The sequence below is a fragment of the Morone saxatilis genome, unplaced genomic scaffold (assembly GCF_004916995.1).
Source record: "Morone saxatilis isolate NCDOM2014 unplaced genomic scaffold, NCSU_SB_2.0 Contig5, whole genome shotgun sequence".
Taxonomy (NCBI): domain Eukaryota; kingdom Metazoa; phylum Chordata; class Actinopteri; family Moronidae; genus Morone; species Morone saxatilis.
Window position 1 is genome coordinate 6554869 of NW_023340095.1, and position 26601 is coordinate 6581469.

At 38.3% G+C, this 26601-nt stretch overlaps 1 protein-coding gene across 1 annotated transcript in view; it reads left to right on the forward strand.

Moving 5' to 3' along the window:
* The window catches only part of LOC118339261 (polycystic kidney disease protein 1-like 2), a 34630-nt gene that overhangs the window by 2142 nt on the left and 5887 nt on the right, over positions 1–26601 (forward strand). The window contains exons 4-36 of the mRNA XM_035676836.1: positions 325–435; positions 2566–2713; positions 3329–3366; positions 3729–3919; positions 4919–5129; positions 5311–5411; positions 6053–6115; positions 7341–7485; positions 7788–8165; positions 8415–8557; positions 8663–8836; positions 9754–9891; positions 10154–10288; positions 10429–10553; positions 11640–11766; positions 11920–12051; positions 13454–13567; positions 13892–14006; positions 14118–14308; positions 14394–14624; positions 14738–14839; positions 17248–17426; positions 17842–17988; positions 18755–18954; positions 19178–19407; positions 20918–21125; positions 21426–21672; positions 22686–22926; positions 23098–23194; positions 23290–23424; positions 24139–24324; positions 25666–25996; positions 26171–26304. Coding sequence (XP_035532729.1) covers positions 325–435; positions 2566–2713; positions 3329–3366; positions 3729–3919; positions 4919–5129; positions 5311–5411; positions 6053–6115; positions 7341–7485; positions 7788–8165; positions 8415–8557; positions 8663–8836; positions 9754–9891; positions 10154–10288; positions 10429–10553; positions 11640–11766; positions 11920–12051; positions 13454–13567; positions 13892–14006; positions 14118–14308; positions 14394–14624; positions 14738–14839; positions 17248–17426; positions 17842–17988; positions 18755–18954; positions 19178–19407; positions 20918–21125; positions 21426–21672; positions 22686–22926; positions 23098–23194; positions 23290–23424; positions 24139–24324; positions 25666–25996; positions 26171–26304 — 5448 coding nt within the window. The remainder of the gene's footprint in view (positions 1–324; positions 436–2565; positions 2714–3328; positions 3367–3728; positions 3920–4918; positions 5130–5310; positions 5412–6052; positions 6116–7340; positions 7486–7787; positions 8166–8414; positions 8558–8662; positions 8837–9753; positions 9892–10153; positions 10289–10428; positions 10554–11639; positions 11767–11919; positions 12052–13453; positions 13568–13891; positions 14007–14117; positions 14309–14393; positions 14625–14737; positions 14840–17247; positions 17427–17841; positions 17989–18754; positions 18955–19177; positions 19408–20917; positions 21126–21425; positions 21673–22685; positions 22927–23097; positions 23195–23289; positions 23425–24138; positions 24325–25665; positions 25997–26170; positions 26305–26601) is intronic.

Genomic DNA, 26601 nt, shown 5'->3' on the forward strand with positions numbered 1-26601 from the left:
CAGGTGTTTGAGAAGGTCTTCCAGTAGTCACAGGTTCATCACAGGCTCATCCTGTTTGCACATCAAAGCGTCCTTGAGCCAGAACCTGAACACGAGCTGTTCAGGGCCTGTTAGAGGGTTTGTGTGGGTGAGTCTGAAGTGCTTTGCTCTGTGCTTTATGAGTTGTTATTTGTAGGATTAGTAATTGAGTAACATAATGTTGTTAAAGCACAAATCTTTCTCACTTGAACAATAGAACTGCTAAATGTGAGGTAGCAATTTGTAAAACTTTCTATCATGTCATTATATTTCCTAATAGCTAATTATGTTCTCTGTGTTTCCCAGCTCAGTGCCACGGCTGTCAGGTCTGCCAGATTGCTGAGATTGTGGACTCCTTTGGTGAACCCTGTCCTCAACTGGGGAGCTACCTGTCTTTGGACTACCACTGCCAAGATGGTAGACATATTTATAATTCATACAGTAATTATAATCCCAGCTCAATTATTAATTCATAACACTTTCTACATCCACTAGAGGACATGCAGGTCTGAATCTTTATCATCCCATTCTGTACTTATTTCCATGGTCAAAAGCTGCAAAAGATTACTGAAAACACAAAGGAAAAATAAAATGATGGTCTCAATAACTAATTTCACTTCGAATGTATGTCTTGGTTGACTTTAAAATACATTAAGGCTAAATAAGAATATGTTTTGTTTATTCGACTGACAGCAGTCTAGCAACTCTAGCCTTTTACTGACCTGTGGTTCCCATCGCCGGCATCTGTCTTAACAGCCATGTTAACAGATTAGAGTGGTCACACTGCCCATGAGAGTTGCACGTGTCTCAGCTGCAGCTGCAGTGACACTTCATTAGAGAGTCAAGGTCTCGCCTTCTTTTCTCCCAGCAAACGAGGGCAGTAAAAAGGATCTGTTGGTAGTCATATCCACATATTTCAGTCCAGTTTAAACTGTATTCACCTTTTATTTAACACAACTGTGAAAGAATTTCCGGATGTCAACCGGTTGAAGGATCCTCTGCGCCCTCTCGAGTGATCTCTCTCCCTCCCTCTCTCTCTTGCTCTCTTGGAAAAACAAACACACATGACCGCTTTCTGGTTATATTAAGATTCAGATTGTGATGGAAATTTGATAGAGACCTGGAGAACAGAAACCCACCCCCATGTGAAACCCCCTTTTAAAGAGAGTCAGGCCAAGTAAAGAGTTGTTTTATTTTTATTTTTAATTCCTTAACCCATTTGTGTTTTAACTACATGTATAAGGCACTGGAAATTAAATGACATGATTAATTTTTTTTAGATTTTTCATGTACATTATACAAGAAAAAGTGTATGTGGAAACATAGGGCTGTGTATACACCACACGCGTACCAGATGCAGCAGTCATGCGCCGTAGATGTCATGTGCTGCCTATGCCGTCAGCAATGGAAGGCAGCTACCTTGTCTTCTCTAAGACGTAAAGCTTAGGCTTTCCCCCAATAGGCCATTTTCACTGAACATATTGACATGTATCAGCTGATAAATCACAGGTGTAAATAATACATTTAATGTTGGCCAAATTACATTTAGCTGCTTCAGTTTCAGGGTCCTGGTATTGTGCATGCTGGCTCACTGTAAAGCCGTCACAGCTTACTGGGACACTTTAATAGTAGTTTTTCCCACACACCAGGAAAAGGCAGCTGTATTAAGTTTGTTGCAGTCTGCAACTTCACGGCTAGATGTCACTAAATCATCTCAGACAGGACAAAAAACACCAATATACACAATTATACCCTCCTGAATAATTCACTTGCTTTGTTCTCCTTTCAAAAACTTACTCAACTTGACATGAGTGTCATTTTGGTGCTACTTATGTTGGGTTCAGACTACACAATATCAGCCCGAAAAATGGTTGATGGGCTTGACAATTGATTGTTTTATTCCGTGCAGCCTCATGGGCAAATACCATGAGGTGTTCTGGGCCGTTGACCAATAGGAGCACAGACCGCTCTTCCCTGCACAACTGTAAACATGGCAAAGCAAAGAGGAATGATGTTGTTGGTGCTGCTGGGTGGAACTGTGGAACTTTTTTAGGCTTTTCCAAACACAAGGCAGCCAGTTTCATAAACATCATTTGGTCTCTCTCTCTTTCCTGACAACATCACACACATATCATGAAAGATAACAAGTAATGATTTGTTGGGGACCAACATGTAGGTTTGTCATATCTCTCGGTCAAGTGACAGCAAAAATGTATATGACTATAATTGCCTTCTCTGACACAGTGAACATCTTAAGTATTATGTATTTATTATTTACTACACTGCACAATTTTAACTACACTACCTCGGATCATGATTTGTTTAAGAACATCAATCAATTTACTATTTGAAAATCAGCAAAGCAGTTACTCATGCAAACTCATGAAAAAGCACAAAATGAGACTGAGGGGAAAAAAACAGATCACACTGATGGTCTCTGATGTTGTTGCTGCTGTATTAAATATCCCTGTAGTATATGTGCTTTTTATGGAAGCCCAGTTAGTTACAGGCACTTTGCTTCATTTCTGGTCATTTTCTCCCCACAAGGACTCACGCTGTCACTGAGCACTGTGGCTGCTGTTTTTGATGACGTCACTATCAGCGTGAAGTGGCTCTTAAACTTGCCCCAGGGAAATCTAAGCTGCAAGCTAAGTACTGGAGATGACCATGTCACTTATCTGCACAGACCAGAGGGGTGAGTGGTAACTTTTAATTTCCCCCTGGGATTATTAAAGTATTTCTGATTCTGATTCTGATTCTGATTATATACTGACTATGGCTGACTATGTGGGTTTAAAATAAGATTAAAAATGATTTCATAAATTGAAATGTTCTTATGAAGGTCTGTTTATTGTTCATGAGGAGCATGACTCGGCCCGTGAAGACTGCTGTAAAATGTATTTTGTGACTCCAGAGGAGTTTTTTCAAGTTTGAGAAAATAACCCTGATGATTTGATGATTTGGCTCGAGACACATTTTAAAGTCCAGGTAAAATGGAATTCAGAGTGCTATTTGCTTCCACATATTGATGTATGTCATTGCAGAGAGGGTGAGCACCTGTGATGGGCCCTTAAAAGTGCTAATGAAAGAGCCATATAAACAACCTATATAGGTTGGAGGACAGAATGGAGCTAAATGTGGATTACAAGAAGGGTGTGCTATTTCACCATTTCATCTGTACACTAAGAAAAGTAAAGATTTGACATTTAAGGAGGGGTTTGTGTGTGATGTATGCAACCTAAATGACTTATTTTTCACCAGAAAGGAACATACTTTCTGCTAACTGATTTTATATATGGATTGTTTTTAGGTTGGAGAGCATTGTGGTCCACAAATATACTTACCCAGGTACATTTGTTGTGGCAGTTGAATGCACAGGCAGTGGCATACATATTACAACTCAGAAAATAATAGCCATTCAAGAGCCCATCATAGAGTTTGGTGTCATCACATGCTATACTGGGAACCTGTATTTTCAAGCAACCAACTGCAAATCCCTTTATGGAGAGCAATTTCAAATTCAGATGGAAGTAAAAGCAGGTAGGTGCCATAATATAATATACCATAATTCATCCTGTCAAATGTGATATCACTGCTTGAAAGTATCAGGTTTTGGTGTTTCTATTTTACTCATTTTCTTTTCTCAAATGTATTGTTTGAATTGGTCATTTCTTAAATAAATTGTTCACATTTTTCTTTTCTTTCTGCAGGTACAAATGTGACCTACAGAATCCAGAGTGATGAAATGCTGTTGTTGGGTTCCTCCGTTGTCAGGGGAAATGTTCCCCAGAACATCACAGTGACCCCAGAAATGGTGAAGCAGCTTGGGCCTGGCTGCCACCAGCTGACCCTTTATGCATCCAACATGGTCACGTTCCCTGCAGTGTCTGCAGACCTGCAGGTAATTCAGTATTTATCAAGTAAACATGTCCTATTCTATCAATAAAGCACTAACATGATGCATCAACAGATCATGTCTTTGTAATGATTGTGAAGGTGGCGTTTGAAATGTAAGATTTAAAGTTAACATTTTGATTATTTAATTAAGCAGATGATTGAGGAGTAAAAGCCTCACTAAACCTGAAATTAAATTTAACCTTTAATTATAGAATCTCATCACCTAATGAGTGGCATATCAGTAAACACCAGACCACAGTGGATACATCACCGCTCTGAATTTCATCCAAATCAGCATCCTGTGATGTTACCTTTCATTATTCATCTCTAGGCAAATCTTTGGCTAATCGTGTTTATTTTTAAACACTGGAACTCTATAATCGATTTAAGTTTATTCAAAGTTAGAATTGCTGAATTGGAGGCGGTGTATAGAAATAGAAACACAAATTCAGTTTCACAGTCAAAACATGACTTGAACAATAAAGAGAGATTGCTCTCCCTCTTTATTTAAGCCTTTGCCTCATTTTGTTGTCAGTGTCGGTATCTTGGAACAAATTAAACTGCTTTGAAGATTTTTTCCACATGAATACTAAAGATAAGAAGATAAGAACATTAAGGGAACCCTAAGTTTTCTTCATTATCCCCTACATGTACTAGCTAGCAGTCTTTTGCTCTTCCTATGTTGGCCGATTGCTGTGTCTCTGACAGATGCAGTACTTCATGTCTGTCTCCATAGGAATGTGTTCAGGTTCATTATTGAGTAGGTCACCCACATTTTGGCAGCTTTGCTTTACTAAGGAAGGATTAGTAGTAGTTGTTGTGTTATGTAGCCTGTGTAGACGCGTGTTAGATGCATGGCTGAAAATGTCTGAAATGCCTCCTGTGTAGACATGCCTTTATACTTAATTAACAAATCTGTCAGTGTATTATCATCTGCTGTGATGCTTTTACAGACATGGACATTGATGTGTTTCTCTGTTTTGTAATTCTTCATATACGGCAGATGTGTGTGTTAGAGAAAGTAGCCGGGCTTCAGGCTTCTGTGTTGACAGAGAGGGATGAGGACTCTCCATATATTACTGTTGGTGTTTCCCTCGAACGGGGAGCGCCTGTGCTGCTCCTCTTCTCTCTGACTGGAGACAACAGCTCATTCTCTGAGACCAGGAAAATGAATACAAGGAAGGAAATATTTCGGATTGGACACCAGATTCAAGGTATGGAAGACATATTAAACAGGGGCTACATATGAGGCAAAACTGTAATTCGCTGAATTCTGAAAATGCATAACCTACAAAAATCTGAAAGAAAGACCATTATTATTATTTTCTTTATGTTTCAGATGTGTATATGTGCTGAATTTATTGATATGAGCTGGTTTTAAATGTTTTGCTGCAGGATCTGTACAAGTGAAACTCAGAGCATGGAATGTCTTCTCCTCTTTGGAAGTGGATGTGGATATGTCTGCTTCCTGTGGCACAGATTTAGACATTAAACCGGTAAAATGTTTTCTTTTTGCATTAAACAGTAGTGGTATTTTATATTCACGAGAACTTAAGCCCTCCAGCTCTCCTAATTTTGTTTAAAAGCTGAACTGTGCAACTTTTGTCTCCCCCTCTGGCAATGAGAGTAATTACCCTGTATTCTGTCAGTGCTCAATATGAAAGGAAGCAAACAAATATATTTGTATATATTTCTAAACGCGTCAAGCTTAGTGATTCTCAGACAACTCCAATGGAATGGCCAGCCTGGGAGTTGCCCGGTTTGATGGTGGGATCACTGAGGAAAAACAGGATTTTAGAGAATAATCAGATTCTTCAGAACAAGTGAACTATTAAATTTAGAATTTTTGCCCATTTCCAGAGGTTGGAAATTGATCACCCTTGGAATGGACTGAGCCTCTTCCAAGGATAAATTTGGGCCCTTTTTGGTTTAAATCACTGGCACTGTTGGTTGATGTAAAACGCACCAAGGGGGACTCCCTACACTGTGAAATGCAAAGAGATTCAACTGGCAGAGATAGGCTTAATCAATATTGTGTGAACAAAAGGGGCTTGAATGTCATTCATGTGTAAACTCCAGTTTTAAAGTCAGCTTTCCAGCACTGTTGATAAATTCTTCTGTTCTTTTTCATTTTCAGAGGAAGAAACATGTTAGAGTTGTCAGATCTTCACTGGAGCTTGATGCAACACCTTCAGCTTCAGTAACTGACATAAGTCAAACAATCACGCTTTTATATAATAAATCACCCAATCTAGAGAAAAATCGATACCAGTGGTCATGCAGTAAGCGTTTTACTTTTTATACTGTTTTTGTAGGTAGTCATGGAAGTAACACTCTGCTCCTACAGTAACTCATTCATCTTCCCAAAATACCCCAATTCATTATAGTGTGTATATAGGTAGAAATTTTATGTTGGGAATGCTTATTTACAATATTGCTAAAGAGACTGTTGTTGTTGGCCAACTACCAAACTATCAAAATGTTTTAGAAACTGAACATTAGTCTTAAATGTTTTGTAACAGCATGTCAATTGTCATTTCAGTAGTATGACTTTCCTTGTTGTTTCACAGAGAATCCCTGTAAATGTGCAGGAAATTTCGAGACACTGATCCATACCATTACAGGAAACTGCCTACCGGATCCATTTGAATTTAATAAGTATCATTTTGAAGTGATAAAGAAAGAAGATAAAAGTAAAGAAGATAACAGTAAAGAAGATAAAAGTAAAGAAGATAACAGTAAAGAAGATAAAAGTAAAAGTGAATCCATATGCATAACCCGTACCCCTCTGACTGACACAAATCATTTAAGGTAATTGATGTTTTTGAAACTGATCTGCTCTGATCACTGAACCAAACATTCTTATCTTTACTCGAGACCAATTCTGTATATTATGTATTTCAGGTGTAACTACAATTTGTTGTACAACAGAAAATAATAGAGATGGAGTATTTGAATTATTTATAACACAACTACTTCAGAGTTTGTAAAGGAGCTCATATCTCAACAAAAAATATTTTCTAAAAATGTAGATTTTTTTCTGTCATTGTTAACAACCAGATCCAGCAAACACACAGAGTACAGTATAAATAAGTTGTATTTATATGGTTTTACTAGACAGGTTTTTTGAGATGAGTGTGTTAATCTAATTATTTATGTATTTGTCGTAGTCTCAGTTGTACTGCGGGCTGTGACCCAGTAACGGACAACACAGATGCAAAAATAGAAATGGACTGTACTGCACCACTGTGTCCAACAGTTGTGTGGTACATTGAGGCCCAAAAAGACAAAGATGAGTGGCCAGTAAGTCTGATAAATACATTTTGAACTGTTTGGGAGCTAGAACTGAAGGATCAGATACTGTGAAATGCTTTAGAAATAATTCACCATTGTCTTAATTAATGTGATTTGTTCATTTTTTACAGGAGGAGACAAGGAGCTGCTACGAAGATGCAGAGACAAAGCCACTTATAAAGCAAAAGGATGGTGGAACTCAATTAACTGTGAGTCATAGCAGACTTGCAACAGCCAAGTCTAACCATGAGGATGTCACTGTGGTGGTAATATTTGGTGCGTATATATCAGTCAGTAAAAATAAAGATGCTCTGTGAATTAACTTGCCTTTCTCTGTGATAGATTTTTGATTCCAGATTTGTGTAGAGTTAGGGTTAATGGTGAAATTAATTGATGCAAAGAAACTACACCACTACAGAATCAGCAGAACTATTTCAGTTTATAGAAATGATTTAAAATGTTTGTATTTCACATTTCTGACTATTTAATCAAGATTAACAAATGGGTTTTTATAGCCCTTTATTACTTGAAAATAACAATAACACATTACACATTGTTATTTTCTTTTTATACCAAAGAGGTGTCTGTCATACCTTACTACAAAACATACCGCATAAAGACATCATCATCAGCACCCACCACCAAAAACCCTACTGGTTCTGCCACTACATCATCTGGCACTACTACCAACACCGCTTCATCTGGCACTACCACTACCACCACTCCATCTGGGACTACTACTAACACCGCTCCATCTGGAACTACCACTACCACCGCTCCATCTGGAACTACCACTACTAACACCGCTCCATCTGGAACTACCACTACTAACACCGCTACATCTGGCACTACTACAACCACCACTTCATCTGGCACTACTACTGCTACCACTACCTCCACGACCACCAGTGAAACATCCTCACCAGCAACCACCAACAATGATGATGGCCTTCAGTGTACCATATCACCACAGAGTGGAACAATCCTCGATATTTTCAAAATAACTTGCAACACTGAAGTTACTTGCTCTAACTGCCAGTATTGTTTTAAGACTCATGAGGGTAAGTAATCCAAGTTGGCAAACATATCCAGGATAAGGGAAATTGTTTATCTTTAACTTCAAAAAGCTAATCACATAATAACTCTTAGAGTGCTCTCCCATAAATATATTAATATAACATATTTTCTTGTTTGAAAATTGTCAGGTAGGCATCTGCTTTGCAGTAAGAACAATGAAGTGAATGCTGTCTTCCTTCCTCTTGGAGACAGCAATGCCAACAACAACCTCATTATCACAGCAACTGCAAAAAAAGGCAGCTTTGTAGCTAGCACTACTATAACTGCACAGGTTTGTCAAAAGCATGATGGGAATTAATGACAAAATAAGACCTATGGAAATGCTAATCTAATATTCCTTTACGCTGCTGTAATAAAAAAGGCTTTTTCTCCTCAGGTGCTGGATTCAGAATCTTCAGTAGATGTTCTTAAGGCGGCAGTGGACAATGCTGTGGATCAGCTGAAGAAACGGGATCTGCTGTCAGGAGAAGTCCTGGGACAGATCTTTAGTGCAGTGTCCAATAAACTAAATGGTCAATCTGATGAATCGACAAAAGCTGATAGGCAGAAGGTATACACGCACTAACGTAAACTTATAAGACTAAATGTCTGTACATCTTCTCAAGTAGGTGGCACAGGGACCCGGGGGTATAGATCCAAGATCCAAGGTGTTGTGCTGGGCCAAACTGTCAAATACATGAAGAAAATGAACACTTAAGATCATGAAAAAAAGTTTGGTGTCATCACAAGCACAACAACCACACCTAGCTCTGATCTTGGGTGTGGTCAGAGAAGCCTCTAATAGCCTTTTAATGTTTTAACATTCAGGGATTTTGGATTGTTTGCTGTACCAGAATCTAGATAGAGGGTTGTTATGAAGAAGTGTGGGTAGACGGTTAGTCTTAGACCGGAAGAGAATAATTATGCCTTCAAAGTAACTTCAAAATGGTTTATTTTGTTGTCTGTTCTTAGCTAGTTTGCTAATATTAGCCATTAGACAACACTGGAGAGCTGTATCCAGTCAGGACTGCTAAGCTAGCTTTCGGCAGTCAGTGAATGCCACCAAAACTGAAGGCTGAGCGCTTATTTAACATCTGCTTATTCACATGTTAGAACAACATGTTTGCTGTTATGGCAGGTTTTCAGTTGGTGGGAGGGACGAGGGATGAACCAAGTAATGCAGTACCATAATAAGTCATGTAATTACTTTTTCCATTGAGTAATTAATGAAGTAGGCTAATGAAATTAGTGAAATTAATTAGAAATTAGTAATGGTTTACATTTTCAATTACTTGCCCAACCCTAATTGTAAAGTTTCGGTGTCAGAGACACCCTAGTTCAAGATTCAAGTTAAGTCCAAGCCACAGAGAGACAGGGTGGCTTTCTTGACATTGGAAAAAAATATCAGTTAAGATTTGGTAAGATATTCTACCAAATACTAAACTGAATAATCATGAATGAAATCATGAATGCTTGTCTCTGTTGAAGCTTCGTGAGCAGATGCTGGATGAAATGATTGAGACAGTAGAAGAAGGTCCCACCAACACTCCAGAAGAAGTTCAGGGGATAACCAGAGGACTTACTGATGTTTTCCACAAAGGCACTGAACTCAGCTCTTCTGCTCAGGTACTATAAAGTGAACCTTACACTGATCAGAAATTACATCATAGGAAGGAGGAATCATTGTGTAAAATTATTTTCATCAAGGTTCACTGCTTTATGTTAATGAATAAGCACTGGGAGGACAAGGATGCCTTAGCTCATAAGCTTATAATTTATATGTGTACTTGAGGCAGGGTATTAAAGGAGGGATATGTGTCTGTGTTATAATGTCTGTCATAACAAAACAAATATGACTTAACATGTGAGAGTTTATTCCCACCTCCAGGAAGAGGCTTCATTATTGTTTGAAAACCTCAGCTCATCTCTCATCCACATGGAAGTTAGCAATAGTGAAGAAATACACTCTGCAGCCAGCACCATTGTGGAAGGAGCAAGCAATATCCTGGACTATTCTTCCAATGTGAGTATTTCACCTTGCAGTTGAGATTTACTTCTCTATGGAAGCTTGGATGATTAAAATATTACATGTGCTGATCAGTGATTATCACAGGAATATTTATAGATCTCCTTTGTAATAAATGGCTTGTGTTATCCTTGCAGAAAATAATATCCGATGCCCTTCTCAATACTCTGAACAATACACAGAGTGCACTGTTAAGATTTAAAGATGTTAACGAGGGGCCAACTATCATCAAACAAGCTCATATTTGTGTGTTAGTTAAAAGGTAAGTTCGTCTTCAGCCACAAGCTCCGACATAGAAAGTCTTTGTTGTTTTCGGAAATAAGCCTACTTGTTTTTTGCCAGAGAGTTACATTAGAAGACTGATGCCACTCTCATGTCTTAATGTAAAATGTAAGACCACAGCCAGAGCTGGTTATCGTTGCCTGGAAATGGGAAAACAGCTAGCCCCGCTGTCTGTAATGAAATCTGATCCATGATAATAAAGATACAGAAAACTAGAAATATGTGGCAAAAATAGCATATTGTCAATATTTTAGAGAACCCCCAAAATTTTACAAATCACGTTTTCAGGGGAGCTCATGTCTTATTAAGAGGAGTCAAGCTCCTCCTGGCTCCCCTGTAGTTGTGTGGGTTGGACTTTTCATTGGCCAGGAGCAGCAACTTCCAAAGTTAGTTCTAAAGTCTCTGCGGGTTGAACTTCAATCAGCCAAGAAATAGACAGTCTTCCATACCACCACTTGTTTCCATAAATAATAACCTGTTAATTAGAGAGCTCTAGAGGTTTTGGTAGGAGGATTTTGTTTCCTTTGGACAGAGCCAGGCTAGCAATTTCAGCCTGTTTCCAGTCTTGATGCTAAGCTGCACTAACCCTCTGGCTGTAGCTGAATATTTACTGGACAGAGGATTTTAGGTGGTTTCATCTAACTCAAGAAAGCAAATTATAAGTGTATTTCTTGTAGATTAAAAAAAAAATCTTTGAGTGCAATAGGGGGTTCAAATGTAGGCTACCAGTTGGTTATTGCTTTTACCAAGAAAAAAAAGGAAAATAGTGCCATCGTGCATATATTTTTGTAGTGTATTTGTTCTCAGTGTGGTTTGTTTTTTCTTCATTTCTTTATACCATCTCACAGTCAATCCCCATTAAACAATCTGCTACTTAATCTTGTTTGAAATAACTCATAATTAACTGGAAAAATATCAGACACCACACCCCAATGACATACACTCAAACAGTAGAGTAAGACTCCTGGCCTGCACATGCATTACTGAGAACATGAGCAAACTAAAATTCAAAGCATAACCAACTAATAACTAACTAATATCAATCTCTTTGTATCTTTTCCCTCAGAGTGATACCGGGAAGTTTGCACTCAAATGCTATAACTATTCCCAACAGCTACTCCCCAACATTTTCTCTACCACAATCAACACTACCCCCTGATATACTTTCTTCAGATGAACCAGTGGATGTACGCGTAAGTCAGAAATTGCAGTGATTTAACTGACAAAATGACTCAAATCATCTTCATGGGGCAGCCCTGGTTAGTGCAGGTTCAACAGGATAGTGTCCATGTTACATCACATGTCTAAGATGATAATGGGGGTTTGTTCTTTAAATGTATTTACAGATGCTGACTTTCGATAAAAATCCATTTACTTGGAAAGAGAGCGGGAACATCAGCGGCCTGGTGGGTTCTCTAGCCCTAACAACAACAGATGGTTCCAGTATCCTTGTGGAGAACTTGAGTGAGGATATCGAAGTGAGTACAGCAGCAGTGCAGCATCCACACAGAGTTGTTCAATACTGTGCTTTCCTGTCTTCTGTGGGGACATATATGTTCATATATTATGTTAATATTTAATTTACAGCGTACTGGATTAAGCGCTTCATTCGTTTTTTATGTAAAACTTCTAGCAAGTAAAATATAATCTGTTTACAGCTGCGTTTGTGTTTATGTAACATTAATGCAGCAGGCAGTCTGACATCTCTAATTGTGAGTGTGATTAAAGGAGAGATTCGCTCCCAGAGCTGCTTTTGTGCATATCAGAGGGGTTATGATTAAAAGGTGCAAATTAACAGTGATGGAGAAAGTGATGCTCTGAACTGGAAACAGTTCACATAGCTCCATAAATAATTATAGGACCTTTTACTCTTTTATCTCCAGTTAAATTCATTTTATGTGTACCTGGTACCATGGCAACTGCGTATACCAAGTTCTTTTAAGTGGTCTGGCAAACAAGAGGTACTTGAGGCTGCAGTGACCAATGTTAGGTGTCAAGGCAGAATTAAAAGAGCAGAATCAGAACATATGTTCTCTTAGTAAGCGTTGGTCAGGATTCTCAACTCCATTACAAATAAACTCACTGCCCCCCTCGCCATGAGGAGAGCACTAAGGTCAAAGATGATTGGAGCAGTTGATTATTCTCACCAATCCAGAAAGAAACCTACCTGTAATGCATGAGAAGTCCCACTCATCCCACCTCATATCCATCGCATCTCAGCATAAAAACACTTACGTACTAAAAATATGCATGCACCTTCATTCAGAAGAATAGCAACTTAGGCATACTGTTTGGAGGCAGTGAGTCACTGAATTCACAGTGGGGACACTAAAAAGCACACTGCGTATTGTTAATGGGGCTATGTTATGTTCTTGGTGGATTTCTGTGTGCCTCAGTGTTTTATATCGATTTTCTGTGCATGTACAAGTTCTGAGATGTGACAAAACACAAGTCCACAGAAAACACTGCTCCTGAACTGCATGACAAGCCTCTTTGTATTCAGGCTTTTCTTCTGTTACACTATAACATGACATTGTAGCAGGCACCAGCTATAGGCTAGGTGACAGTGCAGTCCCACCCATTTAAGCCTGCTCAGGCTTATGGTAGCTGACCAATCAGAGCAGGCGTCTCAGGAGAGGGGGACCTTCAAGAAAACGGAGGATGTCAGACAGAGGGTGAAAAAAGATGCTGCTGCAATGACTAGCATGAGAAAAACAAGGTGTTTTTTGAACAGTGAAGCATGTAAACCTATTATTGTAAAGCCCCCAAATACAGGTATGAACCTGAAACTCTTTAATTAAGCAACCTAATTGTTAATATGTTTAATTAAATTACAAAAGCTGTAAGGGTCTATTTTGTGGCATTTTGTCTGGTCCGCAGATTCTCTTGCCAAGGCCTGTTGGAGAGCAGGTGAACACCTCTTTTTTGGATCTGGGGAACTACAGCACAACAGTCATTGACCTTTCTTCAGCTGACAATACGCTGGTGTTAAAGGTCCAGTAAGATGTTTTTATCTCCACTTCTGAGACCTGTAATGAGCAACACATTTCATATCAGCTTTGGTCTACTTTTACACTATACAACAGTCAAATTGACTGCATTAATAGAAAGATACTATTAGTAAAGCCACTTCAATTGACAACATCATAAATTCTTCAACTGTTACTTATTATTATTGTTTGCTAATTATCCTTTTTTCCCTTTAATCTTGATATCACAAGGCTAAAAAAAAAAAAAAACTGTGTTTAAATAATGATCATTGCCTTTGCTTTTCTGGATGCACATTTTGTTGCAACTATGTCGATATACCTTTTAAAGATGGTGCCTTCAAAGGATCCTTTACCCTTCAAACTGTTCCTTGGTTATTTGGACTACCCCAATGACGCAAATTATGTAGCAATGACAGAGATGCCTCACCAGGGAACAACACAAGGTATACATCTCTTTTCTTAGTGGTGGACACGATATGTTTTTAACTCTAATATCTTTTAAATTTTACTTTTGATACATTACTTGAGTACTTGTATGTGTGTGTCTTATACAGAGGAGAGATACACTTGGCTACTAGAACCCAAGGATTTGAAGGGAAACACTGGAGTGCATTATCTTGTGGTGAGGCCCATAGTTGGCCCGGGTATAAAATCCATTAATGCCAGTTTATCAGTTACCTCCATCACTACCGCATGTAAATTTTGGGATGAATCAAAATTGGATTGGAGCGATTATAGATGCAGGGTAAGTACAGTAATTCATTAAATCTGCTTTTGATCTGTAATATGTTCCCCAAACTTTAATGAATAAAATGTTGTTGTCTTCCAAGGTTGGTGTTCAGACCACACATTTAGTTACCCAGTGCCTCTGCAACCACCTCACCTTCTTTGGGAGCTCTTTCTTTGTCACCCCCAACCTTGTTGACCCATCACGCACTGCAGAGCTGTTTGGGACTTTTGCTGAGAATCCTGTGGTTGTCTGCTTTGTGGGCGTACTCTTTGTTGCCTATCTCTTGGTGGTTGTCTGGGCACGACGAAAAGACATTCAAGATGTGGCCAAAGTACGTTGTATCTCAAGCACCAGAGTATAACTCAGATGTAACATTGCACAAAATGTATGTCAGTTTTGCAGTTTACAAGAAGAAAGATTAGACTTAATGTTCTTGGTTGGCAGGTTAAGGTGACTGTGCTGGAGGACAATGACCACATGGATGAGTATCGCTACCTGTTGGGTGTCAGCACTGGGTATCGGAGAGGAGCCTCCACTTCCTCTCAGGTAAATGTGTAATCGGTTCAGTTAGAGACACTCATAGAAAATAGCCTCCAGGGAGCCACCAAAGAATCTGCACAGCAACAGGTATTCTGCTGAGATTGCCCTCCTGTGAACACACAATATGTTATTTTTGTCACTAGGGGTCTCTCACATCAAAACAATAACAAACGACGTAGTTTGATTACATTGTGAAGTAGTGTTGGATCCTGGGAAACAACCACCATTGCTGATGAAAAGTTATCTAACGTGATTCAGGCAGGAACCTGGAAAATGGCTACTCATCAGTTGCTTCATTGCTCTCAGTTTCTTTATGTGCAGCTAGTTGGTGAACAAAGTGGAGACTTTGATAGCTTTAAAGATATTTCCCTCAGGAGTTGGTAAAGAGCAAAAAGAGCTAAAAGCAAAGGGAGTATTGGACTTTGTAGGATGTTTAAAAAAGGACTCTAACTAACACATTACTCATAATAGCTTAGTTAATAATGTGTAAGTGTTACTTTTTCAGGTTGTTCTGATGCTATGTGGCAAACAAATCAATAATTACAGCTTTGATTGATAATTGATACATTTATATTTTGTTAAATTCAGAGGCTTGTTTTTACAGTTGATTTGAGCTGCTTTTGTGAACATTTTGACAAGCATTTTTCTTTTTCAGTTCATCCGAGCTTTTCAACTCCCTATTTTGCTTTTGTTTGTTGTTTGCTTTTACATCTCTCCATTCACCCATCTCTCTGAGGGAATATCTTGAATGTCATTGATTCAATTTTAGAGAAAATGCTATGTAACAATGTGTACTGATGCATCATTTTGGTATTACGCTGATGGGCCACGCTGAAGAGAAGATATAGTTTTTCTGTCTGTACATCACACGCAGTCTCTTGAACTTTGCTGATCCCATTTCACGACTTAATGACAGAAATATTCTTATTTATTTGTCAACCATTCTGCCATTTTTTTTATCTAATTGGTCTTCTCTTCTTAGACAAATGACACCTAACAAACAAACACAAAAATAGAAAATACATCAAGTATGCATAATATTTACATGAGCCTACATTGTCAGGTCACAGACATTCTTTCACTCACGGGAAGCAGCGCTTTAATTAAATTAAATTCAATTCATATTTGTATAGCGCCAATTGCATAACACGAAGTTATCTGCAGGACACTTTCAAATAGAGCAGGTCTAGACGCGACACTCCCTAGTAAACATTTACAGAGAGCCCAACAGTACTTGGCGACGGGGGCAAGGAAAAACTGCCTGTTAAGAGGCAGAAACCTAGGACAGACCCTTCGGCTCTAGGTGGGTGGTCATCTGCCTCGACCAATACCCTTTAATACATATCTCATTACTAGTAACAGATACATTTTAAATATACATACACACATACATTATATATGGTCTCAATTCAGTATTGATACATTCATATACTGAATTGTTAATTAATCTTCTATATTAATTTAGACTGGCTGCCAGGTATGCAGAAAGTGCTCCAATCTGTTTTTAGTTATATATGATAACCTCTCAAGTGGAATTAAATTCAGGAGTTTTTCAAACCAAAGTCATCAGGAGGTGTATCACCAATCCACCTTTGAAGAATACATAACCTTGCAGCACACTGACACATTCTGAATATATATTTATACTTAACAACTGGATCATCCAAACCTAAAATACAGATGCCTGGGTTTAATGTTGGCTTGCATACCATTAATTTTCCTTTTAACATTAATCCAGAATTCCACAATATTTGAGCATTCCCAGAAAACATATTTAGCTTTGCTGATATTAAATTTTGGATGGATTATAGAACAGTCAGGATCATCCTTGGTTCTAGTAACCCAGGTAACATACAGTTTATGGATGATTTTAAATTGTTCCCCAATTATCTTTACTTATTGTGGTCCCAAACAATTTCCAGGAACATCTGCTGGTGTTAGAATCCATCTTCTGCCCTTTTACAGTTTCCATGTACAAATAACTGTCTTTTAAGATACAGTGGCAGCTTTGACCAATCATTTTTCTGCGAAGAAAATCTCCACCTTCCTTCTATACTGGTGGAAACAAATGAACGTACCTCCACATTTGCATTAGTATCTAAAGAATTGTGCTTGTTTCCAATCCATACTCTGTCCTCAACTGAGAGAATTTCATCGCCAACCCATTAAACAGATCCTTTATATTAATTATCCCTACCTCCTGCCATCTCTTAAATCCAGTATCTAAGCAGGAAGAAGGAGGGAAGTGAGGGTTATTTACCCCAGGAGCAAGAAATGATAAACATCCCATCATCTCATAACATATTTAAAATGATGTGTCACCATACTTGTTAAGGTTGTCAAGTTTATTAGTCAAAGTGAAGGTCTTGCTGAGGTCTTTTTTAGTTTTAACATACAGTATTAAACTGTTGTAGGTGACAATAACGTTGCTGGGTGCAGAGGGAAACAGCGAACCACACCACCTGACAGATCCCAAGAAATGTGTGTTTGAGAGAGGTGCAGTAGATATGTTCCTGCTAACAGCACCCTTCTCCCTGGGAGACCTGCAGGGCATCAGACTGTGGCACAACAACTCAGGGAGCCATCCAGCCTGGTAGGCAAGCAGAGAAATGTCAGAGCAACACAAAAAAAGTGTATTTTATAGTATTTTCTACCTCATTGGAAACTATTATAATATAATATTAGTCATTCTTGTAATGTAGTTATTATGACCTACAACACTGTGAACATGGAATGTATGTCTTGACTCACAGTTATCCAAACATTACAGATATATTTTCAGGAGAATGCAGTCGGTCATCAAATACAATTCAGTTGTCATTTTACCGCCCCTACAGTGTAACACAATCATTTACCTGTTTATTTAGTCTGTTATTTTAGTGTAATTTCTCAGCAACCAAGTCAGCTATGATGTAACTTTTAACTTTAAGACACACTGTCACATGAATACAGGTCATTTGTAATTGTAAAGTTATTACAGACTTTAAATTGTCCACCTTTTTTTTCAGGTATGTAGGCAATGTCATGGTGCAGGATTTACAGACAGAGCAGAAATGGCATTTTCTGTGCAACTCCTGGCTGGCCATCGATGTGGGAGATTGTTCCCTCGATAAAGTTTTTCCTGTTGCGACAGAAATGGATTTGAAGAGGTTCAGGTAAGGTAAAAGCATTGAGTTATTGGGCAGCTAAATCATACCCACAAGCACACTGTTGAAGTCTACAGGCTGAATGTCAAACTGAAACTGGGAGTTTTTATTTGAATTTGAATGATGAGAGCACAGATCAAATGCAAATGAAATGCAATAGCTGGTTTGGATTTTATTTTGTTTACTGCAAGCTTGGTTTTTGAAATATTGGTATTTGAAATATGACAAACTCACAGGCAGGATGTAGCTTTCAATTGAACTCACATTTCCATGCTCGTGAGGATAGTAGCATCTATCAACACATAGACAAGTATTATTTACAGGAATATTTAAAACAAGCAACCTTAACCCAGGCTGGCAATTACAATTATTGTCATGGACAAAACCTATTGATAAATAGAAACACTGTTGTCCCTGGCCAGACTTTCAAATGGCATCTTAAAATTTCAATTCAACTATGTAACAGGTGAATTCAGCACTGAGCATAGCTGTTCATATTGCAGTATGATATGTTGTGTTTTTTTTATTTCATATCTGGCTACAGACACATTTTTTTTCTCCATTAAGTTGAACTGAATGTAAATAAAATGGATTAAAAACTGCCATTTACCGCTAATTCCTGTTAAGCCCCTATATTTTGCCTGTGATGATTTGCTGAGGATTTATAGGTTTTTATGAGTCGAGATAGAGATAAAATAACTAAAACAAGATTACAATTGCGATGCTAATTCATCACTAATTGCTTTTATTTACCCTCGTTCCTTTTATTTTCCAGCAATTTGTTCTTCATGAAGACAACAAAAGATTTTAGTGACGGACACCTCTGGTACTCTGTGATCAGTCGACCACCCAGCAGCACATTCACTTGCGTTCAGAGAGTTTCCTGCTGCTTTTCTCTGCTGCTCTGTACCATGCTGACCAGCATCATGTTTTATGGCATCCCAACAGATCCCTCTGAGCAGACCATGGACCTGGGTACAGCGCATTTTCATTAGAGTTCAATTTACTCTAAGAAAAAGAATATTTTATATATTTTGTGTGCTTTCAATTTTTAAAACTCTGTTTATGACCTTGTAAAGTTGCTGGTTGTTGTTAAGTAAAAAATTGATTTTTAAATGTTTTCTGTCATCCACAAATAAATAAGAGTGCACAGCCTGCAACATGTATTTTACCTCTCTCTCAATCTCTCTGTTTCCAGGTCACTTTGAATTTACCTGGCAGCAGTTCATGGTTGGAGTTCAGAGCTCCCTCATCATGTTTCCAGTGAATATCCTCATTGTTAGTATCTTCAGAAACACCCGTCCCCGGGAGACTTCCTGTTGCAAGTGCAAAACAAAAAAAATGACAGACACTCTTGAACAGACTTCATTCCCACAGACCGCCACCACCAACGTGAATGTTAATGTCACTTTAGAAACTGTCATCAAGGTAGGTGCTTCATATTTTTCATCTGCTATTTAAACTAGAAACTTAGGGTAGTTATTTTATTGACTCAGAAAGATAGAACATTTGGGTCCAAACAATATACAAAAAAGATCATTTATACAATAAACCCATTAATTAAAAATAAAAAAAATGAACAACATACAATCCCATTAGTCAGTCTGTAGCACATGACAAGTGCATAGCGAGCTAGATTCCACAAAGTGTTAGTTCAATTCATCATGTCCATATTGTACACAGATATCCTGTGTGCACACGAGTATGTGTTCTTTAGTTTGTATGCCAGTCTCACAGCAACATACACATTCAGGTTCAGGTTCAAGTTCCCTTTTCCACTCACAATTAGTGAGAGGACAACCAGAACAGAATCATAATTTGTCAATCATCTCCCTACGGTCACTCTCAACAGACAAGTATGAATCATGACTAGGTTCTGTTTTTTTGTTTTATTTCAAGAACATACCACAAGGGGTCATCAAGCATGCCATGATACTCCTTCATCTTCACAAAAACCTGTCTTGTTTTTCTCTTAATAAAGCTTGCACTGTAAGGGGTCATGCCTCTAACAGGCAGGTTAGGTTAGGTTACGTGTAGTGGACCTCACCCCAAATAGCAATTTCATTCCTGTCATGGAGAGAGTTTCAACAGATTTTAAGGGCACTTTTAACCGAGCCTTACACCCATAAAAAATAGATAAAAAGCAGCCTTGAAAACCTTTTGACACAAAAAGGGACAGATAAGAATGCAATTAATTAAGTTCTTTGTTTGCTCTTTTACATGTAGGGCAAACAAAGTTTTGGCATTTCCATCAGCTCTGAGATTATTCTCACAACGTAAACAAATCAAGCTGAATGGGCTGCTTGTCTTCATTAGTCCCAAAATAGCTGTATAACTTTATTTTATCATCATTAACAAACATGCCAGATTCCTCACAAACTTCCTCCAAACATTTATATTTCACTTTCAATGAGTAGGGGTGTCCGATGTCACAAAATAAAGTTTCGATCCGATACCAAGTAATATAGGACCAGAAACGCAGACGTTGATATCGGTACGATTTATTATTAAATGCGCCATATGTACTATGTAAATGAGAGTAAAAGTTTTTCATAAATGAATGAAGCCATTTCATTGCTTTTCACAGTCAATACTTAAACCACAGGACAGTTTAAAGGCAAATAACAAAACATATTTAATTATTATTATAGACTGAATGTGCAAACATTCATTTGTGGAGAACAATGAAGGTTTTAATACTTAAATAGATAAGAAAAGTGCAAATAACAAAACAAAACAAAAGCATAAACAACCCTCTGCCATTCTTCTTCCCTTCAGTTAGAGCAATGGTTCTTAACCTTGACAGCCCTACATACATCGCATCACGTTTTCATTCACGTGAATTTTTTTACATTTTCAAAATAGTGATGGATATGGCAATAATTAATCTCAATGTCATATATTCTATGTAATTCTATGCAAGTATTTTCTCTCACAGGATATAACAAGAATTGCCCATTCACTGTCTAAGACTGTGAAAAGCAACATACCATGCACAGAGTCTGAGTTTGGGCCGGGACAACAAGTCGATATCAACACTGTCCTTTCTGTGGTGGACGACTTCATCAAACAGAACAACAAAACCAGTGACGGCAGCCAGGTTAAAACTCAGAGCTTTCACAACCACATTCAGCCTCAGCTACCAGGTGTGTAACCTGCTGTGGATAGTGAATACTTTGACATTTTATACAATTCTGTCTTTATTATGTACAGTGCTCATTCAGTATGGAGTGAAGGGGGCGTAAAGGGCTAAAGCCCTGTAACCTTTCCAAGCTCTTCTACTCGGCCCTCACACGTTTCTTTCAATAGTCCTTTTAAGGAGCTTGATACTATGTTTCTGTCCCTGTTCAAGCTATGAATGTAAATAGTAAATTCAATACTATCAATTGATGGTGAACTGCCCCTTTGAAAACTGCAACCAACTTAGACATTATATACATTTTCAGAGGGCAGTGCCAGTGTGCATCCTGGGTCAACAGTGGAGGGGATTCAAAAGAAAAGCAACAAAACACAGTATCTATACCAGCAGCTGTGTCACATTGACAGAGAGCTGAGTCTGCTTGGACCCTCCGGCTTCCCCAACCCACACAGCTACAGCCAGGCTGTGCAGCAAGTCCATGGCATGAAGGGCATTCTTGAAGATCAACTCTTCAAATTCAGCAGTGTCAACCTAAATGAACTTACCCAGAAGAAGTAAGACCACGCCCGTTATCTATAAATTGTGTATAAGTATTTTTACTTTCCAGAGAGACTTGAAAGTCACTTGATAGTCTTTAAATCTGCTTTATGTTTAAAGACTTAGTTTCTATTTATGTGTGTGTGTGTGTGTGTTTTTTTTATTTTGCCTTCCATCATATTTATTTATCACATTATAATGCAGTTGCTAATGGTGACTACTTTGGAAACAGTTTTTAGTTGTGCTTTCAAGGACACTTGACACTGTGAAATAGGCTTATTCACTTTCTTACCAAGAGTGAGATAAATACCAATCTCATGTCTTTATGCTAAATGTGAAGCTAGAGCCAGGAGACGGTTAGCTTAGCTTAACATAAATACTGGAAACAGGGGGAAACAACTAGCCGGGCTCTGTTTAAAGTTTAAAAAACAACATTATGTGTTGCAACTATTTGTTGGTTGGAGCAGTGACTTTCTGGTTACTTTCTGGTTAGTGGCAAGTCACTGCATCCGGCAGCTGTTTTACCAAGAAATTGTTACAGCGTGTAACCCTCTGTAAAACCACAACTTGTGACAATTAATGATAAAATGTGTAAATTGTGAAATTTAGAGGTGCTAGAAGGAAGATTTTGCTACCTTTAGACACATTTTCCTCAGTGTTTATGCTAAGCTAAGCTACCCAGCTGCTTGCTATCTGTCTGCAAGAAAGCAAATGAGATTACAGTATTTACCAAAATGTTGAACAATTCATTAAGTAATACACAGTCTGTGAATAATGGGCTAAAACATGTAAAACCATAATCTGGTATGGTTTAACCTTTTTAACCACTTTCTATTTTATATCAGTTACTCTGTATATAGGTCATATAAGAAATGAAACCATAATGTACATCATACCTGGTAATACCTGGCTTACAGCTAAATGTAGAACATTTTGGTTTAAATTAATAATACTTCAGTGAAATGCAGTAATTGCACTTCATAAGAGAGCTGTTATTAAATTCACATTCTGTCATTCCTCTCACCTGCAGATTAAGCCCGGTAGACAGCACTGATTGCGACAGTAGTCAGCCGAAAAGGATGTGTTGCCATGGAGGACTACCCTGGTGGTTTATTTTAGTTGGCTGGCTGCTAGTGATCGCAACCAGTGTTGTAGCGGGATATTTCACAATGCTTTATGGGTTGAAATTTGGGAAAGAACGCTCCATAAGCTGGTTGGTCTCCATGATTGTCTCCTTTTTTCAGAGTATCCTCGTCATTCAGCCACTGAAGGTGAGAAGGTGCCTTCCCCTCAGAAGGGGAACCTCATTCATTTTTATGTGTTTTTGAAAGCTTGATTTCAGTTTACTTTCCTACAGAGATACACCTCCTCATGAGCACATGCTAAATATTATATTGGGAGAGTACATCTTTATTCACTTATGTTTATGTCTTTTTCCACAGGTGCTATGTATTGCAGTCTTCTTTGCACTCGTAATAAAGAAAGTAGATGAGGAAGATTTTCAAAATGTGGTGTTTGCTGGAAATGACACAAATCTAGGTAAAAAGTACTCCCAAACCTACCCTTTCATAGTCTCATTGGAGTTACTCATCACTAGAAATGTTCAGTTTTTACAACAAACTCTACACTCACAGGTGATTGTAAGGACCAACAAGCGGTCAGACAGAATAACAGCCTCTATGAGCCTCCTCCTCCTGCAGACATAGAGAGGATGAGAAAGAACAAGATTTTGGAACAGAAAGCCTTTGCCCTCCTCAGGGAGATTTTGAGTAAGTAGAAGCACTGATTTTTTTTTTTGTGGGTGTATTTCAGAAGAGAAGATTAGAAGAGAATAAAAAATTCCTTAAACAGGAAATAATCTGCTCAAAATCCATCCAAATGACTCAAATGAAAACAAAACTTCTTGCAGTTACTGAGTTCACTGTTTGGGATCATTAGGCAGTTTTGAATATAATATATATGTTAATTAGTCATCAGTTTGCTAAATGATAGCAAAGGGGTCCCATAAGGAAAAAAGGTTGGAAACCACTGTTCTGTTGTCATAAGTCAAAATATATGTTCATTTGTCTACACTTTAAAGCAAACAAAGAATCCACACACTCCTATTGTAACTCTAATTATGTACCGATCTCTGACCAATCTGTGACGGAGGCTCAATAAGATTCCAAAATAAACATGACAAACAAGGAAAAACCACACATGTCCAGTCTTAAAACCTTTGTTTTACGCTGGCTCACTGTAACACCCACTAACATAGCCATAGCCATCATTAATGATTAATTTTATTAGTAGTAAATCAAAATGGCTTAAACCAAGCCAACTGTTCCCACATTAGTTATGCATTTACGATAATTAACTTTACTAATTAACATTAATTGTTTAAAAAACTGTTTCATGAAAACTTGAAGCTTTACTTTGACTCCGCATTGCAGTTATCGCATGTTTAAATTTAACTTCAATTATCGTGTGCCCATTTGTTGCAGCTTACATGGGGTTTTTGTGGATGTTGCTGTTGGTGGCACACGGCCAGAGAGACCCCAATGCTTTTTTCCTGAAACAGCACATCCGGAATAGCTTCAGTGGGGACATCTCTGACAGTATGAGTCTTGGAGATGTGTTCACTTGGGCCAAAACATCTCTACTGAGTAACCTTTTTGGAGTTTATCCAGGTAAAACTCTATCTGCACCATTACGTTAATAAAATATCAATTGTTCTGTTCTCTAAATGTCTCTCAGATAGGAACGGGCTCCCTCAGCACACAGTGTGTGTTACAGTGCACTCTTGACCTGATATTTTAGAGAAAAAGAGGGGAAAAAACACAAGCAGACCTTTTAGATTATCTTCTTTTATTTCGTTTTTATTTTGATAGATATAGAAAGTAGTTGTCAGCCCAATCTGTTTTTAATATAGGCACCTACTGTACCACGAGACAGCTTTTCTTATGATACACAGCCAGAAATGTTTAGTTTATTCTTGATACAGACATACAAACATTGTGCCAAAATATCTTTGTTCCCCTTTCTTTTCACGTAAAAGTTCAATAACATGATTTGCTCAGTGAAGCAAAACAATTTACAATGCCTCATGTCAAAGGAGCTTTATGTTTGCTTTTCGGGGGGTGCCGAAAGTCTGCTGTAAGTAAAAAGCTGTTGGGTGCTGTCCAAAAAGCAGACTTCTTGCTGTCATGCTGTGGAGTTAGATAAAAATGAACTCCATGGCTGTGGAGCAGGATGCTTTTAGTATTGAATTCCTTATTGTTTGTATCTTTTTAGCAGTTGGGGTTTGTAAAGTCCTCCTGGTAGGCTAATGCAAAAAGGAGCAATTAACTGGTGACAGATGTTTGTTGGTCAATGGATTCAATAATGTGAGCAGAGAAGTTGCAGGTTCTGGCCGTGATGAAAGGCTGATGTGTTGGTGTTCAGGATTAATTAAAAAAAAGTGTCTGCCCTGCTTAATATGCTCATCAATTTTTACAACCAAGAAAAATGAATGACAGTTTTCAGATAAAAATTGAGCTTGTTCAAAATAACCATATTTTAGTTTGGCTAAATAACCCAACAGTAATGCAAAAAAAAATAACTGGTCAATTGACTCAAAACTCAAATTTTAGCACAGAATGACAATCTGTGCTAAAACAATAAAGATCTCCTCCAGACATGTATTAAGACATAAATAATATACAGGAATGTCCCGACCCGATTTGAACTGATCGGTATCGGCTGTATTGAGCTTTAATATTCTGATCCATTGTTTTACGTCAGCTGTCACGCATCTATTTTTACTCACAAAGCTTTCATGCACAGTGCATCCATGTCAACTCTCTCTGCCCGCCTCCTCACTCTGAGCTCTGTGTGTGAGAGAGCAACAGCCCGCAGCGGGGTTTCACCGCGGGTGGGGCTGCCTGTGCTCAGAGTACAGAGCTGTACAGCTATGCTCAGCACATTATAATAATAATAATAATAACATAATAATAATACAAACAAAGAAACTGTAAAATGCTATGTTCCAGGATTTATCACAGATGGAAACTCCAAGCTAGTGGGTAATGCTCGTCTCCGTCAATTGAGAGTGCAGAAAAGCTCATGTCAGATTGCCGGGTCCATGCTCCAGTTTGTACCAAACTGTAACGCTCCATATTCATGGGAGGTGGAGGACATGGGCTCCTACAACCCTGGCTGGAACCACTCTGTGAGGGATAACAACTCAACAAGCACCTCCAGCCCATGGAAGTACCAGACACAGGCTGAGCTCAGGGCTTATCCTGTCTGGGGGGAAACGGTGCTCTACAGGGGAGGTGGCTTTGTAGCGGAGCTCGGCCCAGATTTACAAAATGCCAGCAGGTACGTACATTAGCAAAATGGAACGCATCAATATGAGAACCAAGGATATTCTTTCTATTCTTTTTTACTGGACTGCAAGTTTACATTATCCTCAGTTGGCCAGGTGGTTTAGTCAACCTCAGATTTATCAAAGCAAGCAATATATTAAAATATTCTTGTGTATTTCATCTGCAGCACCCTTGAGTATCTGTTCAGCAACAAATGGCTGGATATGTACACCAGGGCGATCATTGTAGAGTTCACTGTTTATAACGCCAATGTGAACCTCTTCTGCATCGTCACACTCTTGTTGGAGACTACAGCCGTAGGTAAGGTTTAGTCTGAAACCCCCATTGACACTGATTCCTAAACCCACCCTGTATATTTGTATTGCAGTATGCACTTTTGTTGGTTCTCTATTTTGCATGTTGCAAATATCATTCTTGTCAATTTTGCACATTCCTGTATAGCTCTTAGATCTTTCTATCTTTCTATTTAAACATTCCTTGCTTGTGATTCTTATGCCCCAATGCACCAAGGAAAATTCCTAGTATGTGTAAACTTACTTGGCAATAATTCTGATTCTGAATCATAATGTAACTACTGCTTTGCCAAAGATGCAAATG